Source organism: Diabrotica virgifera, chromosome 3, assembly GCF_917563875.1.
Source record: "Diabrotica virgifera virgifera chromosome 3, PGI_DIABVI_V3a".
Taxonomy (NCBI): domain Eukaryota; kingdom Metazoa; phylum Arthropoda; class Insecta; order Coleoptera; family Chrysomelidae; genus Diabrotica; species Diabrotica virgifera.
Window position 1 is genome coordinate 249248574 of NC_065445.1, and position 17479 is coordinate 249266052.

The 17479-nt window shown below is 31.8% G+C and overlaps 1 protein-coding gene across 2 annotated transcripts in view; it reads left to right on the forward strand.

Annotated features, from left to right (window-relative positions):
• Positions 1-17479, forward strand: part of LOC126881674 (sialin-like) — a 36027-nt gene that overhangs the window by 12388 nt on the left and 6160 nt on the right. Inside the window, exons 5-7 of one of the 2 annotated variants that reach the window (XM_050646069.1) lie at positions 6792-7046; positions 9604-9880; positions 14861-14981. In XM_050646069.1, the coding sequence (XP_050502026.1) occupies positions 6792-7046; positions 9604-9880; positions 14861-14981 (653 nt within the window). The remainder of the gene's footprint in view (positions 1-6791; positions 7047-9603; positions 9881-14860; positions 14982-17479) is intronic. The other variant, XM_050646070.1, reaches the window with a different exon arrangement.

A 17479-nucleotide genomic window follows, 5' to 3' on the forward strand; every position in this document is an offset into this window, starting at 1 on the left:
TTTTCTTTGATTTGTATATTCTTATAAATTGTACAGATTATATTCGTAGATATACTATATAATTCGTAAATAATCTTTTTTTGATTATAGCGCCATCTAGTGACGTGATCACCGACGTGCGTTTTTTTCTGTCACATACAATTTAATGCGTTAGAAAGAAATCGAAAATCTGTGACGCACTGAAAGATCCTCATGAGAAAAAGCATAGACACATTTCTGTTAGCCAGCATATAATGTATGTGCCATGTAATTATAAACCCCACTCGCGACGCTCATGTATTGCTAATTATCGCATTATATTTCAGTTAGTTTGCAGGTAAAAGAATTAACCAGTTGTGTTTGATATGTAGTCTATTAAAGATTTGTTTTGGGCTCATAAGTGTTTTTGTACCAAACATTACATTGGCGACGAGGATGGGAAAAAGTTCAATTTAATCACAGACAACAAGGTGTTAGTATCCATTTTTGGCCCTAAAAATGGGATACCGGTTACGGCGGCCAATAGATTGCAGTGATGTACAGTATTTTTACTACAACCCTGTTAAAAATGCAATTTTTAGCACTCCATACGAGCGTTAAAAATGCTACTTTAAGGCACTAGTGCTTTAAAAATTTTATGGCACTGCAGTTCGTATTGACCGTATACGCTCTGAGCTTCGCTGGTGTCGCTCCTAGCGGATTAGTAATGCAACTTTCACCGGTAATTTTTAAATTTATTATTTAATTTATATCGCTTAATATTTATGACGCAAAAAAGTAATTAAATTGTAATCGATTTTTTTAAGATTTTGCTAATAATTTTGATGTTCTATTGATGAAATATTAATTTCTTACTTCGGATACTTTCACAATTATCGTGTAGATGGCGCTAAGATTAATAGATTACTTTATAATTACATGTTACGGAACAATTAAAAAACTTAAATTCAGTATTTAAAACGTAAGTATATTTAAGGTAAAAATATATAACACAGCTTTGACCAACAAATATTTTTTATAATTAATGTTTTTATTTTTAATTTTAAATTAATCACTTTGACATTTACAGTGGAACCCCGATAAGTCGGCCCCCGATAACCCGGAAGTCCGGCTAACCCGGACCAATTTTCATCAGATAAATATTTTGATTTTCAGTATTTTGTATTTTGACAACGACACCCGATTTGGGCGTCGAAATGTTAATAAAATTATTTTTCAATTTAATTGTGGCGTATTTCCCATCAAAATAGTTAATTATCAGATAAACATTTCAACAATAAAAATGTATGTAATATAATATTTGAGAGATAATGTGTATTTGTGTAATTTAAACTATACGATAGTAAAAATGACTCATGGTACATGCCCTGCCGGCAGAAACAACAGACACCTGTCTGTAGTATTCCTTGATATATTTCAAACAGCATTGTTTAAAAAGACTATTTAAAAAATTCTTTTTCAAACAATGGTCTTTAGTTTTCACTGTTCTTAAATAGCATAACATCGATTGTGACTGTATTGTGTGTAGTACTGTCTTGTATATTGTTCGCTTCCGTTTGCTTACGTTTATGTTTGCGTGTTTTTAGTAATTTAGAAATGTGTAGGTATAAGTACTGTGCATATTTATATATATTTCATGTTATTTCAATTCTAACGGAGTTTATCTGTAAGTATACCGTATTTGATTAATTTTTACCATATTCTCCGTTTAACCCGGATTTTCGATAACCCGGATCGGCCTCGGTCTCGATTAATCCGAGTTATCGAGGTTCCACTGTATGTCAAATTTCCAGTAAACGTTTACAGATTTGTCACTACTGGCGCTCGCGAATTTTTAAATATCCCCTCTACGTACGAGCTCATAGCGTATAGGCAATTTTGATGTAATGTCAAAAAAATATAAAAATGGAATGTCAGTCAAGTTCAAGTAAAAGTTTTTGTAGATTTTGTCCCGTAATTACGTTTGTAGAAAAATATTGTATAATATGCGTGTTAAAAAGTACATTTTTAAGGCACTTATGTGAATTGCAGAACTCGCTTCGGTCATTCTGCAAACTTTCACATGCGTGCCTTAAACGTGTACTTTTAACACAACACTTATATCATAAATAACTATTAAGTGGTTTCAATTTTAATATAAAGCATGTATCGACAGAAAAAAATATAGCAGAATTTTTAAGTGATTGTCTTCAAATAAGTCGATAAGGCTAGTCTTTTAAGTTTAATATAGAGGAAACTGTTAATTTAAATTATTTAACAGAAAGCGAAGAAATTCCTATTAATGTGAATGATATAAGAAAAGAAACAGAATTTGATCTGATTTTGTCTCGTGTAACTAAATATGTTATGGCCAAATAGCCAACAAATGTTGAATTAGAAATTAAACCCTACTTCCTTAAACGAAATGAAATATCTATTGAAGATGGCGTCTTATTGTGGGGACAATTGTTCCTAGTAAACTACGAAATAAATTACTGAATGAATTGCATTCAGCTCACTTTGGTATAGTTAAGATGAAATTATATTAGCTAGGTCTTATATTTAGTGGCCATCATTAAATACAGAAATTGAAGCTCTCAGCAAGAATTGCATTCCTTGTCGGAGCATGCAGGCAGATCCACCTAAGGTTCCTTTGCAAGGCTGGAGCATTCCTCAAAATGTTTGGTCACGCGTGCATATAGATTTTGCTGAAACACGAAAAACTAATTTTCTTATAATTTTGGATGCTTTTTCTAAATGGGTAGAAGTTTTTCCAATGTCTTCAATCACCTCAATGGCTACGATTGCTAAACTTAGGGAGTGTTTTGCTCGTTATGGTTTTCCGGAAGTACCTACTTGTCAGCGATAACGGCCCGCAGCTAACATCGCAAGAATTTAAACATTTTACTTTAATTATTAATGGTACTAAACATATAACAATACCCCCTTTTCAGTACATTGCAACGGTGCGGCTGAAAATAGCGTTAAAGTAGTAAAGCATTTTTTGTTAAAATATATTGATCAAAGAAATATTAATTTATCATTGTCTAAATTTTCCGGGTAGTTTTCCCGCTAAGATATTTTTTGGAAGGGCGTTGTGAACGCGTCTAGGTTTAATTAAACCTGATGATTTACAAAAACAACAATCGAATCCAGTGGATTTAACAGAAATTAGACATAACTTGATGCAAGCGCAAGAAAATAATAAGAAATATTATAGGGGGAGGAGACAGGTAGAGTTTGTAGTGGGGGATATCGTTTTAGTTAAAGATTATAAAAACACCAAGGTGTCGTGGTGCAAAGCAAAGATTTTACGAATTTTAGGTAGAAAAGCATATTTGGTAAATCCGTTAGGTAGTAAACTTACGTGGAAAAGACATTGAAATCAAATTAAACTAGATTTTAATAGTAATTTAGAAGGTATTACATTTGTGGAGACGATGCACGATAGTTCAGAGGAAAATGACATTCCAAATAACGAGGAAAATGTTATCCAAGCCGCTACAAACTCAACAGGAAATCTAAGTGGGGAGCCTCAGCTAGACTCTCAAAATTATAGTGATGTTATCCAAGAGCCAGGCATCCCACATACACGTCAAGTAAGATCTAAAAAATAACCAAAACGTTTTGGATTCGAAATGTAGTATTTTGAAGTTTAGTTTTGTTGTGTTCCTAACTTTAGTTATAAGTAGAATTTTAGGGTGGGGTGATGTAATGAATTGGCCATGTAATTATAAACCCCACTCGCGACGCTCATGTATTGCTAATTATCGCATTATATTTCAGTTAGTTTACAGGTAAAAGAATTAACCAGTTGTGTTTGATATGTAGTTCAATTAAAGATTTGTTTTGGGCTCATAAGTGTTTTTGTACCAAACATTACACAGTAGATGTATGAAAGTACTATGAACTGAGATTTTATTCCTCTTAGTCTTCTATCGTCCATTTTTGGACATAGGCCTCTCCCTACTTCTTCCACAGATTTCTATTCTGAGCCAGACACTTCCAATTTATTTCAGCTATTTTTTTTATCATATCATATACATATCTCATCTGTGGTCTTCCTCTTGGTCGTTAACTTTTGTAAGGTCGCCATTGTTCTATTGTGGTGTTTCAACGTTGATCTTTTTGTCTAGCATCGAGGCCTGCGAAGCTCCATTTGAGTTTGGGAATTTTTGTTGTGATGTCGTCGATTTTCCTTTGTGATCCCACCCAGTCGTTCCTCTTTTTATCTAACAGTCATAGCCATAGCATTCCCCTTTCTGTTATGGCTAGCCTATTCATATTTGTCTTGGTAAGGGTCCAGGTTTGATATCCATACGTCATGATAAGAAAAGTTTTCCAAATCCTGCCATGCCGGTTTTGGTCTTCAAATGATTTCCACACTTTGGTTCTCTTTGTCAAGTTTCATAATTTCGACTAGGTAGATACAGGGTCAGTCATGAGGAACTGTACATACTCCTACCTCGTATGGAGGATCCTATAAGATCGATGTGTCTCTTATTTTGGTCAATTGTTACACTATTACCACTCAATCAACTGATTTTTTCGAACTAAAAAAAATCAGGTCCGGCTTTAAAAAATTAGTTCGTTTTGGTCTTAGAAAAAATTTCACTCTGTATACATTTTTTGAAAATTCTAGTAAGAATTTTACAAATTTAGACAAATAGATAATTAAAATGGCATATTTATTTTTTTCTCCACACGATTACTTAATTTTTTATAAAAATATCAAATTTGACTATGAATTAAAAGTTTGGTGAAGTAAACCATTGCTTTAAAAAATTAACTTTTATTACAAAAATAAATTTTTTTTAATGTTGTTCTGAAGCTATTTTCTTGTGGCATTTTTGCAATTAACTAGTTTAAATTTACTAAGCAACAACATTTTTGTTTAATTCATTAATATTTTTTGTATTTTGACAACGACACCCGATTTGGGCGTCGAAACGTTAATAAAATCATTTTTTTTATTAAAATTGTGGCTTATTTCCATCAAAACTAGTTAACTATTTTTTTTAAGAAATATTTAATATATAAATAATAATACTACCACTACTTGTGCTATAAGTGCATTTTAAATAATACAACCTTATTATTTTAACCTTTTACACTTACATTTTAAACTTATAATCAATGTTTGATGAAATCTTATGTTTTTCCAACAAAATCTTTAATTTTCAACTAAAATGTTAGATTAGTAATTGTTTATTAATAATTAAATAGCTTGGTAATATAAAAGCTCATTTCGTATGGATTATAATTCCAGAAGCCGATGGAAATTGAATGGACAGTTTAGCAACAAATAAATTGTTAATTAAAAATTTACGGTCGCTATAATAACCACAATAATTATGATATGCTTTTTCTCATGAGCATCTTTCAGTGCGTCACAGTTTTTCGATTTCATTCTAACGCATTAAATTGTATGTGACAGAAAAAAAACGCACGTTTGTGATTACATTTCGTCGGTGACATTTATAACATTTATTCTAGTTGTCAATAGATGGCGCTATAATAAAAAAAATATTTACGAAATCTATATTATATCTACGAATATAATCTGTACAATTTATAAGACTATACAAATCAAAGAAAATACTATTTTATAAATACAATAAACACAATTGATTTGTTTTTATGCCAAATTGCAAATAAAATGTGACAACTGTCAGATTTAACTAAAATGTCATGTCACTAAAATGTATATTATCACGGACTTATCTTTTTTCTATCATTTGTGACGCACTGAAAAATGCTCATGAAAAGAAACATACATAAGAATAACTATGATTTTTTTATAAAAAGACACTGTACCTATCTAATGAATTTTACAGAATTGAAATTGGACTACATAAGCGGCCTCAGGAATATTTTAAAATTATAAACAATTTTTTGGCTAATAAACAAATAGAATATCTCGGGAAAGATTAAACTAAATTAGATCATGAAAACGGTATTGGAAAAAAAGCGACAGGATCCTTCTTTTAAAAGAAAAACGTTTAATTGTGATGAGTGGTTCCTGAGATAAAACCGGTCAAAGTTACCGGCATTTACGGCAAAGATATAAACAATATTATCATAATTTTCAAACCATCACCTCTTTATTTTTGTCCTCTTTCTCCACACCAATTTTCATATATTTAGAGTACTCACAACATAAATTATTATAATAAAAACTATCGATATTACGAGTGAAAATTGCCAAAAATAGAAAAATTCCAATCAAAAATTAGGTTGTAGAAAATTTAATCTCAAATTGCAAAATCGGTATACTTTTAAAAAATGCATTTTCTCGGCTTCCCTTGGAGCAATTTTCTTCATTCTTTATGAACTAACTAACGCAAGTTATTTAATTATTAATAAACAATTACTTATCTAAAATTTTATTTGAAAATTAAAGATTTTGTTGGAAAAATCCGCATTTTCCGGGGAAAATGTTCGTCGACGTAAATCGGGAAAAACAAGCCTCTATGCATAATTTAATTACGGTGAATTTTTATTTGTGTGTTTTTGGTGTAAAGTTAAAATCTTTGGAGTTATAGAGTAAAAATTGAAAAAAATACCATTTTCGGGCGCCATTTTGTTTATAAAAAGTAGCACACTATCTGCGGACTTTGCATACCTATATTATTAATATATACAATCATAAGATTCGATTCCAGCAATAAAATTGGTGGTAAATAACTTTTCCTTGTATTTTGCTTATTAGCCCAGAGTACTAGTGAATTTTATAAAATGTATTATTTATTAGCAGCACTGATCTAAAATTTCAGTATTTATCTAAATTTTTTCTTGTACTAGTGCACCACTTAATTCAGTTTAACTTTTAGGTGCCGTTGGACTTCTGTGGTATCTAATCTGGGTAATACTAATAGCTGCATCCCCTTCTAAAGATAAACGAATAGATCCACTAGAATGCAAATATATAGTCGACGCAATAAGTGCCGTTAAAAGCGACGAACATATTGAAGTCCCTTGGAGACGTATACTGACTTCACCAGCAGTCATTGCCAATGCTGTTTGTATGATTTCTGAGGGATGGGGTTTCTATACACTTCTTACATTTCTGCCACAAATGATAAAGTGTAAGTATATATATAATGGATTTCTACGGCTGTCGCCGCCTCTCCATGCCCAGCTTCCAACTTTTTCTATCGTAACACATATCTTCATCTAATTGCCTCAAATCCATTGCCTTCTGAATATTGTCCCTCCAACTTCTCCGTGGTCGTCCTCTTTTTCTTCTCTCCGGTGGGATCCACTCTAATATTTTTCTCGACCAGCGAGTCTCATTCATTCTTTTAACGTGATCGAACCATGTCAGCTGCCTCTTTTCAATATCGTCTATTATATTTTTTCCACCTTCATGTTCATGTTCTCTAATTGTTTCATTTCTTACATGTTCTAATCTCGAAACCTGACAACTTCTCCTCAAAAAGTCCATTTCTGTACTAAGTAGCTTCTTTTATTTCTTGCACTTATGTTCCACACTTCTGTACCGTAGATTGTAGCGCTCTTCATTATACTTTTATATATCTTCTCTTTGTTTCCTTCCTGATATCTTTGTCCCATAAAATTGAATTGAGGGATCTAGTGATGCTTCTACCTTTATTGATCCTATGTTGTATTTTATCATCACTATTTCCTCGTTTGTCAAATATAGTTATCACCAATAAGTTAAATATATTCGATAACTTTAAATCAACACAAAATTGCTTTTTTAAATCTTAGGTCTCTTGACAACAAGATTTGATTACTGACTTTAGTTCTCGAATACAAACATTTGTGTAATGTGGTTTGTCTAACCACCTTCACTGACAATATACGTGAATACATTTTTAAGTACAACATCTAGTTTACTGAATTTTAAATGAATATTTTTCACAATGAAGTGAGTGTTGTTACATCATTTCTAATTTTAACTAGCTGTACACCATACTCTCTAAATATGAGAGGTTAATTTTTCAACTTCCTGTGGAACTGTCATTTTTTCTATCATGCCATCGTTCGGAAGTCTCTATCCATTTCTTTGTCATTTGCTGCCATACTTTCACCATGTGAACAAGTCAAACCACAGCTCAGATGTTACCTGGGGCATATTAGTAAAATACTTTAAACATCCATGCTTAATTTAGCATTTTCAACCGATGTTTCCTTGACCGATTACTTGTACAGGGCTTTGACCCACATATTTTTATAAAATTATATCTTGGTGGTTAGCATGGCAATTTAAGACAGTATGGTCTACCAACAAAAATTATTAACCTGATCAAACTGTTTTATGATGGGTATAAAGCTAGACTAGAACACGAGGGAGCAATCACAGAAGAAATAGCTATTGAAAGCGGTGTTAAACAAGGTTGTATCTTATCTCCTACTTTGTTCCTTATCTTGGTAGACTGGATTATGAGGAACGTAACGGATGATCGGACAGGCATTAGATGGAACCTCTTTAATCAGCTTGAAGATCTTGAATTTGCTGACGACGTCTGCCTGTTAACAGAACACAGAACTCACATGCAAACAAAAGTCGATAAGCTAACACAGTACTCTGATATGATTGGTCTCCGGATAAATACAGAGAAGACAAAAATCTTAAAAAATGATAACCCGCAAATTAATAAAATAAAAATAAAAGACAAAGAAATTGAAGAAGTAGAGAAAGTCACTTATTTGGGATCAATCATGGAAAGAAAAGGAGGATGCATGAAAGACATACAAGCAAGAATAACGAAAGCACAATTCGCCTTCAATGCGTTAAATAAAATCTGGCAAACAAGTGAAATAACAGAGTCAACAAAAATCAATATATTCAATACATGTGTAAAAAGCATATTACTCTACGGAGCAGAAACTTGGAAGCACGACGAAAGCACAACAAAGAGGCTACAGACTTTTGTAAATAGGTCCTTGAGAAAGATCTTAAAAATTTACTGGCCTAATATAATAACAAATGAAGAACTATGGAAAAGAACGAAACAAACCAGTATAATAGCAACACTCAGACAGAAGAAATGGAAATGGATCGGCCATACGTTAAGAAAAGATCCTAGTAACATCACAAGACAAGCACTCGAATATCAACCTGAGGGTACAAGGAAGAGGGGACGACCAGATAACACTTGGAAGAAAACAGTAACCAGAGAACACAACAGAATCGGCTTAAGTTGGGGGGAAGTGAAAAACAAAGCAAGAAACAGAGGAGAATGGAAGGAACTGGTACGCAGATTAACCAGAGAATAAACACAAGAAGACGCGCTGAGTTGGCCACCAGCCGTCTTACACTATCGGCCAAGAAACGCAGATGCGCCCAATACTCCACTAGGAGTGATGGTCCAAGAGAGAGCATGGCAATTTCACGTGAGTATAACCTACAACTTTCTTAGTAACCTGTGTCAGTAGACACAATTTCAAAATCTTTGCACTATTTTACCAGGTTATTTTCATTTTAGGTAAGAACTGATGATAATTGGTAAACCAATCGTAAACTAGTTATGTGATCGTGATGTAGCCCTTTTTACGGATTTTAAATATATACCTTTTATAAAGGATTTTACTGCTTTTTGTATTACATGGTATACAGCAAACTACAGGAAAACTTTTTCCTTGTGGATTTTTATTTTACCTATTTTATTTTTGTAGCGCTCTTGGACTTCGATCTGAATCAAGTAGGCTTTTTGGCCGCACTTCCCTACTTAGTGATGTCGTTGATGGTACAAGCAGGTGGTTACTCAGCAGATTTCATACTGCAAAGAAAGTACCTAAACACTACTCAAGTTAGAAAACTGTTGATAATGACAGGTTTCTCCGCACAAGCCATATTTTTACTTCTGGCTGGATACTGGGTATCACCTGTAGGTACATCAGTTTGTCTTGTCGTTGCAGTAGGATTGGGTGGATTGGCTGTAAGTGGAATGGGGTAAGTAATACATAGAATACATCATATATAAAAAATTAAAAAAATATCTTGTTGAAAAAATTTAATGCTTTACTGCAATAATCAAGCACTGAATTGGCCGTTAACATTATTTCAGTAACGCTGGAATAGGCAGTCTTTGATATTAGAGAGTTTTTGTGCAGCCAAATACTTATACGTAACGTATCTTTTTGCACGGTTGATCATTTTTGACTGTTTACCATGACAGATTTTACGTCAGTAGGTGACATTTACTAGCAACTCGACGGTAAGTAATCCAACTCGACGGTAAGTAATTCACTTACCGTCAAGTTAAAAAATCTCTTAATTTTAATTTATTTTTTGAAAGAATAAAGAAAACTAACGAATTATTTATTAATATTGAAACTTCATAGGCCTATTGCCAACATTTTTTCTCTTCAAATACGCGATCAAAGTTGAAAACTTGGAAATATCAATGCCATCATAAAGAAAAACGGTGGATTTAATCATTGAATATTCTGCCCAGAGGCTTCCAGGAGCTTTCAACTGCATATGTCTTTGAACGAAATATGCCAATAGAGTCTTTTCTTCGATTCTTAAATTCTTGCCTTCGCACCATTTTTTAAAACTTTGGTAGGTATTTTGGTAACGGATTTTGGATTTTTCGGGAATAATTGCGGAACACCCTTTTTCCCAAGCCCGTTCAATTGCTTCAAATTCACTTTCGCTCATATTTTAATTTATAATAATCAAAATTGTACTTAAAATTGTTGACAACTAAATAAAAACTCAATTCTCCATTGTTGTTATGCACCCTAGTTACTACCTAACAACCAAAGTATCTATCTTGATAAAATGAATGAAACTAGTCAATATGACGAAAATGTTTAATTTTATAATTTATAATGGTATCGTGCAAAAAACGTTATAAGCATGTCGAACGCTAAGGGTAACCGATCTCAGACAATAATTGGAGTCGTCGCTCCGCTCCTCCTCCAAACAATTGTCTTCGATCGGTATAAAACCCTTACCGTTCTCCATACTTAATATACTATTTTGACATATAAGCATGAGCATTAATGGTTGAACTCCAGTATCTCGATAGAGGGACGCGCCAAGTAACTTCGGCGCCGTCGTGCAAAATATTGATAAGCGCCTTTATCAAAATTACCAGGTAAGAAATATCAATCATTCCTTCACATTTCAACGTGGAAAACTATGAAATTTTTTCTACGTCTACCCAGATTTTTTTTTGAAGGAAATAATAAGTACACAGTACTGTTATATAAAATAATATATTCTTCTTCCTTCTTGTATGGAGACTTTAAAGCATGTTTATTTGTTTATTCTTCAATCTTTGCCTCCTAAATTGTTTAGATTATCGCACCATCTTTTTCTTGGTCTGCCAATAATTCTTCGTCAATTTGGTGACTTATCTCGTGCTATTCGTACTATCCTATCCTCTGCCATTCTACTAATGTGTTCGTTCCACTCCTGTTTCCGTTTTGTCACCCATCCATTTTATGTCTTCTACATTGCATGGTCTTATGTTTTCGCTTCTATCACTATCCAACATACTTTTGCCTGATATTCGTCGAAGTATTTTCATCTCTGTTGTTTCTAGTAGTGTAGTAGTTGTTAAAAATAATTTTTTAAAACTATATTGCATAATAAAACAGAACAGAATAAAAACTATGTTAAAGTTATACAGCATTACTTAAAATTATTAAAAAAGATTGAAGATAAAAAAATGAAACATATTTATATTGCGATTTTTTAAACAAATGTACTTATTATGATGAAAACCAACGGATATTTCTTATAGAAATTGAACTTTTCTTGCTTTACCTTTGACAAATTCAATAATTAGATTTTCATTATTCAGGTCCTTTAAAAACTCAGATTCTGTAGAAATAATAGTAAAATTTTCTAGACGTTCCTGACCCATTCTAGATCTTAAGTAACTGAAGCGTTTATTTGAAACACAACACTTGTCCAAAAATGAAAATTTTGGAAAATCAAGTAAAACTGCCCAGCTTTAATTTATTTCAAATCTTACTTTTATTAAGACATTCATTTGGCGAGATTATCAAAAATTATCGATTTAATTCAGATTTCTGTAGCTTTCTATTGGTCAGAATCTCCTATGAATGAAATAATCAGTAGTAATTGCACAAGAGCTCTAAAATTATTGAATTTTTCCCGAGTGACACTTTGACAGTTTTAATTTCACGAGCCAAAGGCGAGTGAAATTATGTCAAAGTGTCACGAGGGCAAAAATTCTATATTAATTTTAGAGTTCGAGTGCGATTTGTTGCGATTATTTCATGAATAAAACTGTTCAAAACCAAAATTTATTGTAATTTATTTATGTAAGTACAAATTAAACACACAGTTGGTATAAATATTTTACGGTTTAAAGTCATCACTTTTATAATTTTTAAAACATTAATTGTCATTAATGTCACTGAATGTATTTTTTCATAGCAACGAAGGGCATCTGACATAATATACTTAACGACGGGCAATTATCAAAAATTATCGATTTATTTCAGATTTCTGTAGCTTTCTATTGGTCAGAATCTCCTATGAATGAAATAATCATTGAAGTATTTAGATAACTACGAGCTTTATATAAAATGTTTATACAAATTAAAAGAGATGTTGGTTATTTTTAAACATTTTGTCGTCAGATTTCGTTAGTTTCATGTTTACTTAAAAGTTAAGCGACATTAACAGGAAAAGAAGTTATGTGACTTTATAGACGAGCAGCACACTACAAAAAACGCTTATTTCTCGAGTTAGATACTGTGTGGTGTGATGACCACAGTGTGGCGAATGGCTAATTTTGGTCATACTTTATGTTTTTGATGGAGCTGAAAACGAAAATGAGGTTTATTTTGAATTTTACATGGGAAAACATCGGCAAAATCGCAATTTTACCCTAAAAATAAAAAAAAAATAAAATCACATTTTTGCGTTTAATAACTCTGTTTCATTTTAACATTTTTTCCTGAAATTTTTATATTGTATATTTCTTACCTTTCTGAAGACAAGGATACCTGTTTCAATATTTCTGTCTCATTATAATAAAAGTTATGAATTGTTTAAAGTGAAAGGTGCAGATTCCTGATTTTCAAAGTTTAATCGCAAAGGTTAAGTGACAAAATTTAAAATTCAGCTTCTTAATCAAGTTTATGTTAAAATATAGGGTACAAGCAATAAAATGTTTTATAGAAAAAAATTGCAAATTTAAATTTTAAGAAAAACGTGATTTAATTTTTCTATTTTTAGGGTAAAATTGCAATTTTGACAATGTTCCTCCATCTAAAATTCAAAATAAACCTTATTCTCGTTTTCATCAAAAACATAAAGTAAGACCAAAATTAGCCATTCACCACACCTTGGTCAGTATCTCGAGAAATAAGCGTTTTTTTGGAAGAGTGCCACTCGTCTATAGTCACATAACTTTTTCGTATTGCATATTTTGACTTTAAATTTTTCAGAAAACTTCTTTATGAATTATATTTTACTGCTGTGCTGGTTAAAATTATAAACTAAAAAGTTTGTCACTCAACTTGTTTAAAAAAACATGAAACTATCGAAATCTGACGACAAAATGTTTAATAATTAACAACCTCTCTTTTACTTCGTTTAAACATTTTGGACAAAACTCGTTGTTATCTTAATACTCGAAAGACGATACACTAAAATTTTTAAAAGAAAATATCTACAGCGACCAAAGATACAGCGAGGTAAATATGAAAAATCATCAAAATTGATTTTTCGCATTTTTGCATAAAATTTGATTTTTGAAACTGTTCCACCAATTCTAGACAAAAATAAACTTCATATTCGGATTCACCGACCTCGAAGATACAAAGAATAACCAAAATTTACCATTCACCTATCATGGTCGCTTTTTCGATTTCTAAGGCTCGCCTACGAACGTAGCAGTCTGATACGTACGTTAGGACCAGTGATCTTGCCCGATTACCAAATCAACATTTCATCAGCGGACCGCCTTTGATAAACTTTTAAGGTTATACTATACATATGGGTTTACTCTATTTGAGTAAAATTATTCTTTGTTATTGGAAATTGGAACTTCATGATAGATTTTAAATTTGCTTGTTTTTTAAGTTATCTATTAATAAATAAAACAAACAAATCTTGTATTTAATAAATACAGTGATCACCACAATAACTAGATAAACAAATAATTTCAGTAAGAGTTTCAAATAAATATGAACAAACTCTTTACATTATAATGGAATTCTGGTGTAGGTACAATAATTTACAACTAAGTATAAACAAAAATAAAAAATTTAAAACTAAGGGGAAATAATATTTTTATATTTAAATAGGAGCAATTTTAAAACAATACAATTTCATCCTTCATATTTATCTTTTTTTACATTTGATATTGTGTGAACATTGTTTTATTTTTTTAATGTCAACGGAATTTAAAAATGACTTTACGTTACGTTAGGCAGTTGCAAAAACTCCCTGTTAACTTTCATCATTCTTACGATACGTAAGTGCTTTACACATAGGAAGATACGTTTACGTTAGGCGGTTACAAAAACTCCCTATTATTCCAGTGACGCTGAAATGAAAAATATACCCTTATGCCTAGTTCACTATATTCCAGTCATTTAAAAGCTGTAAGATCCGTAACACTATAGTGAGAATGCTTTAATGCAATAATACAGCACTGAATTGGTCGTTAACATTATTCCAATGGCGCTGGAAAAGGCAGTCAATTGATTTGGATTGATTTACTAGAATGGTACATTTTAGTGCAGGTTCACAATATTCCAGTGGCATTACAGCGCTCGACAGGAATGCTGGACTGCAATACTGTGAACCAGGCATCATTCCAATCAACTTAACTGGTTGATCACTGGAATGGTTAATTCCAATCCAGGTTCATATTAGTCATGTGGCATTCCAGCGCTCGACTGGAATATAATATTTTTACAAATATCATATTTTTAGGGTAGTCCCTATTGATATTGCCCCTAAGTTTGCCAGTGTCATCTACGGAATAGCCACTACGGTTGCTACTTTACCAGGAATAATATCCCCCATTTTAACGGGATACTTAGTGACCGATTCAGTAAGTATTCATTTATTATTTTTGTATAATTATACATACAGGGTGTTTCATTAATAATTGTCCATATAGTAACTGGAGAAACCTTAGCACAAAATACGAAGATTTAACCTAAAATACTTAAATAAAATGTGGTTCCTTACTGAGTTACAGGGTGTTTTATCTAACATTTTAAAAACTGTTTTTGCTTAGTATTTTAAAACTATTCGATGTATCATTTTCATACTTCGCAGGAAGTATAGGTACTGTACAAACTACTAAATTATGTTAAACAAACGTTTATGGCTATTACCAGAGGCGTACGACGGGGGAAAGTGAATGGTTGACCCTTTCCAAATTCTACGCCACTGGCGAAATTGCTATTTTAGTTCAATTTTTGGATTCTCCAATACTTTATATGGAAATAATATACTCTTCATTCGTAACGATAAAGTCATTAGTTTTCGAGACATTTGAAGCTAAAACTGAAACGACACGGTTATTTTGATCAGTGTATTGTGTCGCTTCATTTTTAATTTCAAATATCTCGAAAACTAATAATTTTATCGTTACGAATGAAGGGTATATTATTTACATAAAAAGTATTGCAAAATCAAAAAATTACACTAAAATAGCCATTTGGTCAGTGGCTTAGAATTTGGGAAGGGTCAACCAGCTACTATCCCCTGTCGTACGCCTCTGGTAGTAGCTAGAAACGCTTATTTATCTTAATTTAGTAGGGTGTACAGTACCTACACTTTCTGACAAGTATGATAAGGATACGCCAAAAAGTTTTAAAGTACTGGGTACAAATAAGTTTTAAATTTTAATCATATGAATCATATAATAAAATAATTAAAATAACTGTGCCGTTTTATATTTAACTTCAAATATCTCGAAAACTAATGACTTTATCGTTACCAATGAAGAGTATATTATGCACGTAGAAAGTATTGTAGAATCTAAAAATGGCACTAAAATAGTAATTCCTCCAGTGGCGTAGAATTTGAGAAGGGTCAACCATTAACCATCCCCTGCCGTACGCCTCTGATAGTAGCTAGAAACGTTTGTTTATTATAATTTAGTAGGGTGTCTAGTAGTCGCACTTTCTGCCAAGTATGAAAAGGAGACGTCTAATAGTTTTAAAATGCTGAGCAAAAATAGTTTTTAAATTTTTAGATAAAACACCCTGTAACTCAGTAAGGAACCACATTTTATTTAAGTGATTTAGGTTAAATCTTCGTATTTTGTTCTAAGATTTCTTCAGTTACTATATGGACAATTATTAATGAAACACCCTGTATATCATAATGAATATAATATCTGAAAGCAATAGAAATGGACTTTCTACGAAGATCGTGCAGAATCTCTCGATTAGACCACATAAGAAACGAAGTAGTTAAAGAACGAACAAAGGTCAAGAGTAACATTGACAACAGAATTGAATTCCGGCAATTGATTTGGTATGGACACGTAAAACACATGAACAATGAACGATGGCCAAGAAAGATCTTAGAATATACTCCAACAACTAGACGAAGACGAGGCAGACCTCGTAAATCTTGGAAACAAGGAATAATGGATGCCATGCGAAAATGAGAAATAGAAGAAGGGGATTGGCAGGATAGACAAAATTGGAGATTGAAGTGCGGGAAGCAGCCAGAGCTGTAGGACCCTCGCTATATATAGGTACAGGGTGCGTCAAACCTCTGGTTTTCTTTGATTACGGCTAAACTATGGGATCTACAAAAAAAAGTTTTTAACAAAACTAATGTATATCAAAACCTTCTATAATTTAAAATTTGTTCTAGTTATACAGGGTGAGTCAGAACGACGGTATGAACCAAAGTTTTATTTTTTTTAAATGGAACACCCCATATATTAAATTATTTTTGAATATACTTTTTTAAAATATGAAAAATTTGTATAAGGTCTTATAGGCCTAAAGTTAATAATTTTCGAAATATTTACATTTTTATTGAGAAAAATGGTTATATTTGTAGGGCTGTGGATTATTTTTCCAAAGTAATAAAAATTTAAGTGGTAGGTCAAAGTTTTTATAATATAGTATCATTTTTAAATAATTTAATAGCTTTTACTTATAGCCATAAAATATACACTGTGATCACTATGTGCAAATACAAAATTTTCTCATTTTTTTTAATGGAACACGCTGTATATTAGTATTGCATTTTGTAGTATATATAGTACTACAACCTTTCTTTTGGTATAAGGTTTTATGTACATAGCATGTCTGGTTTTGTAAATATTTAAAAAAGAACTATAGATTTTACGTTTCGCGGATATTTTATATCCGCGATAATTTTAATTAAATTTTTTTGCAAAAAAAATTATAATCTGGTTTTAGAAACATACACTAAAATATCAAAGATGAAAATAAAAACGTAATTAAAGGTTAAAATAAAACGTATGCAAGTGCAACTTAATGGAATTTAATAACTTTAAAATTATGTTACAAACAATATTTTACCATACTAATAAGTAATTAATATGGATAAATT